This window comes from Capsicum annuum, chromosome 5 (assembly GCF_002878395.1).
Source record: "Capsicum annuum cultivar UCD-10X-F1 chromosome 5, UCD10Xv1.1, whole genome shotgun sequence".
NCBI lineage: Eukaryota > Viridiplantae > Streptophyta > Magnoliopsida > Solanales > Solanaceae > Capsicum > Capsicum annuum.
Window position 1 is genome coordinate 28,727,737 of NC_061115.1, and position 11,614 is coordinate 28,739,350.

At 36.6% G+C, this 11,614-nt stretch overlaps 1 protein-coding gene across 1 annotated transcript; it reads left to right on the top strand.

Moving 5' to 3' along the window:
• The first annotated feature begins 1,069 nt into the window (after positions 1-1,069).
• Positions 1,070-10,289, top strand: LOC107870540 (histidine kinase 4). Its single transcript, XM_016717099.2, has 11 exons — positions 1,070-2,077; positions 2,642-2,875; positions 2,970-3,139; positions 5,021-5,239; positions 5,336-5,522; positions 5,615-5,666; positions 5,772-6,001; positions 6,195-6,293; positions 6,635-7,338; positions 8,247-8,726; positions 9,649-10,289. The coding sequence occupies exons 1-11, from the start codon at positions 1,739-1,741 to the stop codon at positions 9,905-9,907; spliced, it is 2,973 nt and encodes a 990-aa protein (XP_016572585.2). The 5' UTR covers positions 1,070-1,738; the 3' UTR covers positions 9,908-10,289.
• The last annotated feature ends 1,325 nt before the right edge of the window (positions 10,290-11,614 follow it).

The following is an 11,614-nucleotide window of genomic DNA, read 5'->3' on the forward strand; positions in this document are numbered from 1 at the left end:
AAATAATTTCTTAATTTTTTTTTACAAAAATATCCTTCATATATATGTTAGAAAGGACGTGAATTTTTTTTGAGTGATAATAGTGTCTTTAATTTTATTAATGCATGTATTGAATCCATTGCATTGCTAATACCATGGATTTTAAAGTATTAGTAATACACACCTTAATATATAATAGAGTGTATAACTAATACGTAGGGTGCAAAAGTATACCAAACAAGATATTAGTAATACACATTAAACTAGTATATGCATTAATTTTTTTTTCTAATACACTCTACCAAACGACCCCTTAAAATTTGAGGAAGGATTGAATCACAATAATCTATTATACATCATCTTAATTTACACTTTTGTAAGATATTGTTTTCATAACTCAAAATCGCGAATAAAACATCGTTGATCAGAAGAAGAGTCAAACCATGAAGGCAGCGGCTCTACCTTACAAAAAAAATAGGCACCTGCCTTAGACCTCAAATTTGAAGTGCCTCATTTTTTATGATAATATATTATAGATTTAAAAAATAAAATAAAATATTATTTACAGAAAAATTATTTTTTTTAATATAAAAGAAAAGAATTATTAGAAGTTCATATATGAAGAGTATTATGTCTCAAGAAAGATTAATGTATTAAGTATATTATTACTTAAAAAAAGAATAATTAGAAAAAATCGATTATATGATTTTGAAAATAAAATTAATAAAAAAATTATTTTTCTTAAAATTTAAGCCTCCGTTTAATTTTCGCCTTAGTTCATCAATATGCTTGAGCAGTCCTGCATGAAGGTTTACTATATAATATTATTTTTATAAGAAATTATTTTCAAAGCTCAATCTGGTAAGCTTCACTACTTTATTAATTATATCAAGACTGACCATCTTAATAGCTAAAATATCATTTCATTACCAGTAAAATATGAATTTTAAAATTAATTTTCTTCAAAATATTAAATAGCATTTTGGTTACAACAAATTTTTAAAAACATTTTACACCACATAAATCATACACAAAAAAACTAACCAATTTTTTATGAAAAATGTTTTCTATTATACTCATTCTCTTTTCTCTTTCTTGGTTAGTTTTGTTTGTTTCTTTGTACTTTAGCTTGTTTTAACTCTCTTCTGTGTTTCTCTGAGTTCAGTGTTGTACTCTAATATTTTTATCTTACAATATAATAATGAAACATATAACAGTGAACATGCTCTTCATTGTCTTGATTCTTTAAACTTAACTCGCCACGCTTGCAAGAAAACCAAGAAAGTTAAAAAAAATAAAATATAGCACATGATTATATAGTTGTTTTTCATTTTTTTTATTCCATTGACAGACACTGTATTAGCGTATGTGAGTTCTTGAAATTTGTGAATTTTGGAATATTTTTTTTTCTATCATCTTTTTAGGACTGTAGTCAAAGCCATGCTTGTTGTTCCATGAAGGGGAAAAAATTAAAAAAAATTCTTTGTTTTTCTTGGGTTTCTCTTCTTCATGATAGGGGTGTTGGGGTGTGGGGTGGAAATGATTTGTTTGTACATTTTCTTGGTGGGTTTCTTGCACACATATGTAGTGAATTTTTTTCTTTTCCCTATGATATTAAAAGGTGTTCTTTTTGCAGAAAGCAATGATTTTTAGCTCATTTCTTTATATGGGGTTTCTTGTTTCTTTGCGTTTGGGAGAATTTTGAAGTACCAAGAAAGAATCTTGAACTTTTTTTTTTTTTTTGGTTGTTGTTGTGGTGATGGGTGAGAAAATGATGCAAAGTCATCATATGGTGACTGTGAAGGTGAATGAGCAACAATTTAACTCAAAAAGAAAGCACAGATTTGTTCCTTCAGAGAGCAATTTGCAAAAGATATTTGCTTTTTGGATTATTTGTTGTACATTCTTTAGCATTGGTGTGTATTTTTCTATGGATACTTATCAGAAGGAGAAAAGGAAAGAAGGGCTTGTGAGTATGTGTGATCAAAGGGCAAGAATGTTGCAAGATCAATTTAGTGTTAGTGTGAATCATGTTCATGCTCTTGCTATTCTTGTCTCAACTTTTCATTATGAAAAGAACCCTTCTGCAATTGATCAGGTTTGTGCTCCTGAATAGTCCCAATTTCTCATTCTGGATTGAATTTTCTGATTCCCTTCTGGTCTTATTTTCGTTGAATTTTGTGAACTTAGTCATCTATAAAAATCTTGAGCGGCTATTGGAAACAATCTCTCTATCTTTGAGGCAGTGTGGCGAACCCAGAAATTTCATTAAGGGTGTTCATGATTTAGTATATATGTATGAAAATAATTTTTAATTTATTTACTTCGTGTGATTTTCCATATACATAGTATAATTTTTGGACGAAGGGTGGTCAACTGGCCACCCTTCACTACATGTGGCTACGCCGCTGCTCTGAGGTAGGGGTAAGGTTTGCGGAAATTCTACTCTCCCCAGACCACACTTTGTGGGACTACATTGGGTATGTTGTTGTTGTAGTGTCATCTATAACATAATTCTTAGTGATGTGATACATTTATTTACTTATATTATGTCTGGAGCAATATTATTGTTTGCTTTGCAAGTATGGTAAGTTTTCTTTCGTTACCTTTTGGTGCATATGTGGTTTTTGTTGTTTGGTTCAACCATTGACAAACAATGCAGAAAACTTTTGCTGAGTACACTGCTAGAACAGCCTTTGAGAGGCCACTATTAAGTGGGGTGGCATATGCAGAGAGAGTTTTAGATTCAGAGAGGGAAGAATTTGAGAGAGAACATGGATGGACTATTAAAACAATGGAAAGAGAGCCTTCACCAATCAGAGATGAGTATTCTCCAGTTATATTTTCTCAAGAAACCGTTTCCTACATAGAATCACTTGACATGATGTCAGGAGAGGTAATGAATTAGTTTCAAGAGTTTTATGGATTTCAACTTCTTGTTTGTTCTGCTAACTTGTTTTACTGGACTGTTCTTTTGTTGATTCATTCAGGAGGATCGTGAAAACATCTTGAGAGCTAGGGCTAGCGGCAAGGCAGTTCTTACGAGCCCCTTCAGGCTTCTGGGCTCTCATCACCTTGGGGTTGTTTTGACATTCCCTGTTTACAGATCCAAGCTTCCACAAAATCCGACGGAGCATGAACGGGTTGAAGCCACTGCAGGGTAAGTCAATATCATTTTCTGATTGGATGAGTTCTTGCGTACTCGATGGTCTCAAGATATTTGCTTATCACTTTTTGCTTTAGAAAAGTTCAGTTCATTTGAATTGCATGGCCGCCTAATGCCAGTCATCGTTTTAAGTCTCAAACTTAGAGCGTTTGTTCCTTCTGCTTCTCGTTCCCACAAGCTGGCTATTGGAAATATTTGTAGTTTGGTTCAGTTTCTTAAAGATGTAAAGGTGAAGGGCCTATTCACCGTGCTAACCACATAAAAGGGATGAGTCATTCTATTCTTTGGGTGTTGTAAGATTCTCGCAAGTAACCATTGTTTATGTGCATTTGTTTTAGTACATTACTTGAAGATATGTTTTTGGTCAGTCATCGTTTTAAGTCTCAAACTTAGAGCATTTGTTCCTTCTGCTTCTCGTTCCCACAAGCGGGCTATTGGAAATATATGTAGTTTGGTTCAGTTCTTAAAGATATAAAGGTGAAGGGCCTATTCACCGTGCTAACCACATAAACGGGATGAGTCATTCTATTCTTTGGGTGTTGCAAGATTCTCGCAAGTAACCATTGTTTATGTGCATTTGTTTTAGTACATTACTTGAAGATATGTTTTTGGTCAATTACTAGGTGATGGGGAGAGATAGTGCTTGTTCTATTGCTATTTGGTAATAGTTTCCTCTGGATCTTTAATGAAGCAACGGACTAGAAGCTTTTAGTCAAAGCCAGCTACTCTTTTGGGTTGCTATAACTAGTGTCTAGTTTTATATTAGTAAAACAAAAAAGGGCAGCCCGGTGCACTAAGCTCCCGCCCGCTATGCGCAGGGTCCGAGGAAGGCCCGCCACAAGGGTGTATTGTACGCAACCTTACCTTGCATTTCTGCCGGAGGCTGTTTCCAAGGCTTGAACCTGTGACCTGCTGGTCACATGGCAACAACTTTACCATTTACTCCAGCTTTACTAGTTTTATATTAGTGACTAAATGAAATTATTTATAAGTTGCCTTGTCAAGCTGCACTATACGGTATACCCTTGTGGTGGGGCCCTTCCCAGGACCCTGCGCATAGCGGGAGCTTTAGTGCACCGGGATGCCCTTCTTTTGTCAAGCTACACTTACTGCTGGCTAGACGTTTCGATCCTTAGGTTCTCTTTTCCTTTATGTGACTAATTTAGCCATGAAAATATCGTTTTCTTTTATGTTATTTAATTCTAAAGCCGCAGAATTTCTAAAATACGTGAGTGTATCTTATTTTGCATCCTAGTGATAGCCAATAACATGATGGACATCATTTGTACATTGGGGCGTATGTAAGTATAGTGTGGAACTGTATGGACTTGGTATTTGGGCTTTGAATATGTCAAAGTTGGAGAAAGAGGCCAGGAAGAAGCTCCAGGTGCCCCTTGTGACACGCTCGCGCCGCGTGAAAGGTCTAGCCTCAATACCATGCTGGCCTCACGTCACGAGGGCTCTTTTTCTGGAAAAAGAATCCCCTCAATCTCTTTATTGCAAAATCTCTATATCGCAAGCCCCATCACAAGGAGAAGGGTCTTTCCTGGCCAATGCTTCTGGCAAAGGCCTTTTATTGTAAGGCTTCTGAAAGGAGCTCGCTTCTTCTCAAGTGGTTCTTTCTGTGCCTATATTATCTGCAACTACTGCATTTCGTTATTTTCATTTGATATTAATCTGGACAACCAAACGGAGCTAACGTTTGTTGAATAGATTATTGATTAAGGTAAGACTCCTTTGATTTAATTATTACTAGTTTTTTAGTACATCTCATGATATTGAAAAACTTGTTCAGACCGCTGTCTTGTCTTCTAAATTTTTGCTTTTTCATGTATCCGAAAATTGAAGCTATCACATGCTCTTAACTCTAAGCAGGTATCTTGGTGGAGCCTTTGATGTTGAGTCTCTCGTTGAATGTCTACTTGGGCAACTTGCTGCAAATCATCCAATTATTGTTAATGTGTATGACGTTACAAACTCTTCTGATCCTTTAATCATGTACGGACACCAGAACCCCAGTGGTGATCCCTCACTAAAGCGTGTAAGCAAGCTTGATTTTGGTGATCCGTTTCGTAAGCATGAGATGATTTGTAGGTTAGTGCTCATCCTTTTTTGACTTGGTAGCAACCGCTCCTGTATAAGAAAGCTTAAACTTTGACGTGGATCCTTGACATGTTTGTGCCTTTGCAGGTATCTTCATGAGGCTCCTATATCTTGGGGTGCAGTGACCACTGCAGTTTTCATTTTTACCATCTTCCTCTTAATTGGCTACACGGGTTACAAATCTGCAAGCCACATTAACAAAGTAGAGAATGATTTCAATAGCATGCAGGAGCTAATGGTTCGAGCTGAAGCAGCTGATGTTGCCAAATCCCAGGTTTCTTAACACCTTGTCCAATTTGAGGTTCTTTAATTCATTTGATTGATCTTGAGATGTTGACATGCGTTTTCTCTTTTCGCTAAATCCAGTTCTTGGCTACTGTTTCACATGAAATAAGAACTCCTATGAATGGAATCCTAGGTAAGGAGCTATTCTTGTATTGTTTTGCAAAATTATCTCAATACCAATTTAACTTTATGCCCTACTTCTACCTCTTAAACACATGCTGTATGATTTTGAATCCAGGAATGCTTGCTCTGCTCCTAGATACAGATCTTAGTTCAACTCAAAGAGATTATGCTCAAACTGCTCAAGCTTGTGGAAAATCCCTGATAACATTGATAAATGAAGTGCTTGATCGGGCCAAAATTGAAGCTGGCAAGTTAGAACTTGAGGCGGTTCCATTTGACCTTCGTTCTATACTGGATGATGTTCTCTCTTTATTCTCTGACGAATCAAGGCGCAAAGGTGTAGAGGTACATCCTTGAGAATTCATAAGTTCCTTTATTCCCATACACTAATTTGTTGCGCTAAGCTGAGCCAATATGTCTTCTACTACTAATTTCTTGCTCTTCTGTCTTTTCTGCTTCTGCTACCTGTTATTACCTCTGGATTTCAATTGCTCCTGGTGCTTCTTACTGACACAAAATGATTTATTGGGAACTGAAGTTGGCCGTCTTTGTCTCTGATAAAGTGCCTGAAATTGTTATGGGGGATCCAGGAAGATTCAGACAAGTGATAACAAATCTGGTGGGCAACTCGGTCAAAGTAAGTAAAACTGGCAATATTCTCATCCCCTGAACCATAAGCACAAGTCCCTCTTTACACTATTAGAAACTAGAAGGTAAAATGGAAGGAAGGGGAAAAAAGAGGCAAAATGGAGAAATAGGTTGATAAAACTTTCCTCTAATTGGTCGTATGTGAAATTTCAGAGTAATTTAAGATGTACCTTCTTTGTACAGAAAAGTAGGCTGAAGAGAAACATTCGTCTTTTTTCATTTGCTTTCTCTTTTATTGTTGCATTTAGAAAGGAAATGGTAACCTTTAGAACTTTGCTATTTGTTCTTTACTTGAATCATTATGATAAACAAAATTTTACTCTTTGACAGTTCACTGAACATGGACATATATTTGTTCAAGTTCATCTGGATGAACAAAAAAAAGATGGTGCCAAAAATAGTACCTGCTTGAATGGAGGATCTGAAAGTGTTATTTCTTCGGGTGCTTTTCATTACGAGACCTTGAGTGGTTATGAAACTGCTGATAGCCACAACACTTGGGACACCTTCAAGCATGTAATTGCTGACAACGGATTGTACTACGAATCTGCAACTAAGGTGGTGAACGATGATCTCTCTCGGAATGTCACGGTAATGGTTAGTGTCGAGGATACAGGGATCGGGATCCCTCTAAAAGCACAAGATCGAGTTTTTACACCATTCATGCAGGCAGACAGTTCAACTTCTAGAAATTATGGAGGAACTGGTATTGGGTTAAGCATTAGCAAGTGCCTCGTCGAGCTGATGGGTGGTCATATAAGTTTCATTAGCCGTCCTGAGATTGGAAGCACATTTTCTTTCACTGTTAGCTTCCTAAGATGTGAGAAACATGCTGTTGGCGATCTGAAAAAATCTCATTCTGATGATTTGCCTGCTTCATTTAAAGGTCTAAATGCTATTGTAGTCGATGGAAAGCCCGTAAGAGCCGCTGTAACAGGATACTATCTGAAGAGACTTGGAATTCAGGCAGAAGTTGTCAGTAGCATCAAGAGGGCAGCAGCGACTGTTGGGAGAAATCGTTCTGTTGTTTCCAAGTACGTTTTCATCCTTTGGCGATCTTTTTGCTTTATATACTCCATTAAGTGATTCAGAACTGCCACTGTGTATTAATTAGATTAATCCAATCTCGAGGCTTTCAAGTCTCAAGGACACATTATTATTAATGTTATTATCTTGGACGGAATCTAAGCTAATGCCTTCGACCATTGAAGGCCCTCTACAGTCTTGTTTAGTTAAAATATAGGGTAGCCTTGACGTAACTGATAAAGTTGGTCCAGGTGACCATGAGGTCACTGGTTCAAGTCATAGAAACAGCTTCTTGCGGAAATGCAAGGTAAGGCTGCCTACTCTAGACCCTTGTGGTCTAGCCCTTCCCCAGACCCTTGGTGCACTGGACGCCCTTTTTTTTATATTGATCAACAAGAAGAGAAGAAAAAGGAGGTCCAAATTTCAAATAATTAATAACAAAAAACATTGCTTCAGGATTGACTGAGGTTTTATTTTCTTTTCTGTTTCAGCGATATAAGTATATATGTTCACCAATCTAAGTTTCCAGGAAAAATATTTCCTCGCATCATTTCATTCATGTATTTTTGCATATTTTACCAGCCAGCTATTATAGCCTAAAATATGTGGTAGCTGAAGGCAACATAGAGGAAAATATTTAGATGTAGAAATAAATCCAAAGCTGTCATGTGTGGAATGATGATCTTCAAAATGCCACTAGAATAGCTACTTTTTCTTATTCAGTTCCCTGCACGAGGAATTTAGTGTTTAGCAAGTTGTTCAGATCTGTCAGAGAATAGCCTAAATAGAAATATGCTGCTATCCCCTCAAGAAAGGGGAAAAACAACGAACTGGAATAGTCCAGTAAGTGTTACATGTGATTAATGTTTCAGAGTGAATGCATTAATTTTAATAAGCATTTGTTATCTTGCCTCAGTGACATGAAGCTGGACATGATTCTGGTCGAGAAGGACTTGTGGATATCTGAAGATGTTGACCTAAGTTTACACTTTCATGGCATCAAACAAAATGGACACGTGTACAAGTTACCTAAGATGATCCTTCTGGCGACTAATATCACCAACACTGAAGAAGAAAAGGCTAAAGCAGTAGGTTTCTCAGTGATAATGAAGCCTCTTAGAGCAAGTATGATGGCGGCATTCCTTATGCAGCTAATTGGAATGGAAAACGAGAGGCAGGGCAATGGATCTTCTTCCCTTCGTGGCCTATTGTGTGGTAAGAAAATTTTGGTGGTTGATGATAATAGAGTAAATCGCAGGGTTGCTGCTGGTGCACTCAAAAAGTTTGGGGCTGACGTAGAGTGTGCTGAGAGTGGAAAAGCTGCTCTTTCATTGCTTCAGTTACCACACACTTTTGATGCCTGCTTTATGGATATTCAGATGCCAGAAATGGATGGGTATGTGTTACATTCTTCGTTTTTCTTATCTATGTTCTTCATAGTGGTTCCATTAAGAGTTTGTTATTAGTAAATTTGAATTATGTCATCTCTGAGTTAAAGCATCAGTATAATTGTGTGTTTGGCAGTAGAAAATTCAAAATGCGTCAAGTCCGCAGTTAAACCCGCCTTTGTTTCAATTCTAGCTTTATAAAGTGCTACATGTTTTAGAGTTTAAACTAATACCCATTGTAGTTGCTAAGTCCTAACTTATACACCCTAAGTATAGGAATTTAAGTTCCCTGTTGTAGTGTGTTGACAGATTTTATCTTAAATCAACGAGTGTGAGATAAGATTATTGCTGATAGACTCTTTAACTCTTTTGCTACTGAAAAGAACTAACGTAGCTTTACAAATCATATATTGCAAAATCCGGTTTTAGCTCTCTGCTAACATATAACATACATACTCAGAGTCTTGGTCCGTGACCCTTCACAGTATAGTACGTTTAACCAGAAGTCTGATGCTCTTTGTTGGGGTACATAGCAACAGAGATTATCAATATTAATTGTACATATTGACCACGTCTAGTATCTGCATAGCTTCTTTATCTGTCACAGCTCTATAAAACTTCTTAGAGACTATTGCAAGTAGTTGGTGCATGTCGACCTTCTTGCCAAGACAGTAATGTGGTTTGAATTTCAGTTGTATGGGAAATTCTATTCCTCATTTGTACGCATCTCTGTTCAAAACTGTAATTTTGAGTTTTTGAGATTCAGCGCAATTTGAACTTCATTTCCAGTTGGAAAAACAGGTTTTACTAGATGAAAAGATGGTCTTTAGGACAATGTGATTTTGTACCAAGGGAAAGAGGAGTAACTAAACACAAATATCCAAAGAAATTGAAGTACAAAGGTTTAATCCAATTCTTTTGAAATTGCAGGTTTGAGGCTACACGTCGAATTAGGGAACTAGAGAGCATTGCAAATGAACAACAGAATGGAGTGTTGAACTGTGATGGAGGTACAAAGAGGCATAGGTGGCACATGCCGATATTGGCCATGACCGCTGATGTAATTCTTGCCACATTAGAAAAATGCCTCCAGTGTGGGATGGATGGTTACGTTTCAAAACCATTCGAGGAAAAGAATCTTTATCAAGCTGTAGCCAAGTTCTTTGAATCCAACCCTAACTCGGACTAATAACTCTAAATCCCTATTACACTAATTTTGCTGCACCGCTTGGCTGAAACAGACTACCAGCAAATTTTCGGTATCCTGCTGGTGCATTCTTGTTTGACTTGTTCTTGTGGATGGACATGATTAGCACAATGACAACATTAGCAAGTGACTTAGCTTCTAACCAATTTAGATCTTTGACATGATTAGCTTCTTAAGTATAAATTGTTGTTGTATACTGCAAAAGAACTTCCATCCCTGGCTTGTATGTACATTTATTAGGGGAGAAGTCAAAGCTGTATAATCTTGATAGCTTTTTATGGTTTCCTTCGATATTTTCTACTGAGAAGCTACCAATTCCTTCATTTGTATTCAACTGTTTTCATTAAAAATCTTTCCTATTCTATTCTGGAAACAGTCTGACTACCTCACCATGAGGTAGGGGTAAGTTCTACTTACATTCTACCCTTTCTAGATCCCACTTGGTGTGTGGAATTACACTAGGATGTTGTTTGCATTTCCCATTCTCCATGTACACTTTGTTTAGCTTATAGCCTCAGAGGATTGGAGCACGTGGCTACGAACCATGGAGTCAGGGGCTTGAATCCCTCCTTTCCCACAACTGGCCCAAAAAAGCAAGTACCTTTCCCTTAGGCAGTAGGAAAGAACCAAAAGCTATAGAACTTGAGTGTAGGTCTTTTTTATCGAAATGGAATAGCGTTTCTTTTTATCTGCATGTTGCACTAAAACACAACTTAGCTTGTAGCTTCAACTGCAGGCAGCACCAAACTAGAAAAAAATAATTTAAATCGATTGATCACTGATGTTCAATTTTTTACTTTGAATAAGAAGCTTTAGGGGTCGTTTGGTAGAGTGTAACAAAAAGAAAAATGCATGCATTAGTCCTTTGTACTAATATTTTATTTGGTATTTTTTTTTTTTAAGTCCATGTATATCTAATGCTTTCATTAGTTATATCCTCTATTATGTATTGATGAAGGGGAGCCTTTGAGTTATTGGTAAAGTTGCTGCCATGTGACCAAGAGGTCACGGGTTCAAGCCTTGTAAACAGCCTCTAGCAGAAATGCAAGGTAAGGCTGCGTACGATACACCCTTGTGGTGGGGCCCTTCTTCGGACACCACGCACAGCGGTAGCTTTAGTGCACCAGGCTGCCCTTTTTTTCTATTATGTATTTATGAGTGCATTATTAATACCTCAAAATATATGGTATTAATAATGCAATGGATCCCAATGCATGTGTTAGCATTGTTAGAGAAACAATTATCCCTCAAAATATTTTCACATCCTTTTCACCATATTTATGGAGGGTAATTTTGTAAGCAAATAACTTTTTGTTAAAAAAATGATGCAATTCATGTTATTTTTAATACACCAAACCAAACATTGCACAAGAAAAATTCAATTATAGCTAACACAAATACTATTGATAAAAAACATTACTAATACACCATATTTTATATTATTCTTATATCGATAATCTATATAATCTATATCTATAATCTATAGTCTATCTGAAATCTATATCTATATCGATTAAATTTTTTATAGAATACAACATATCTTCGAGCTTAGATTGTGGGTGTTGCTCTGGTGAAGTGAAGGTCGGAGCAGCAAGTAAGAACCGTCTATTTCAAACTAACACCACCAGTTAAAAAACAAACAACTTCTATTGTAACGTATTTGCTATATTTTGTTGTAGAATTTGTGTG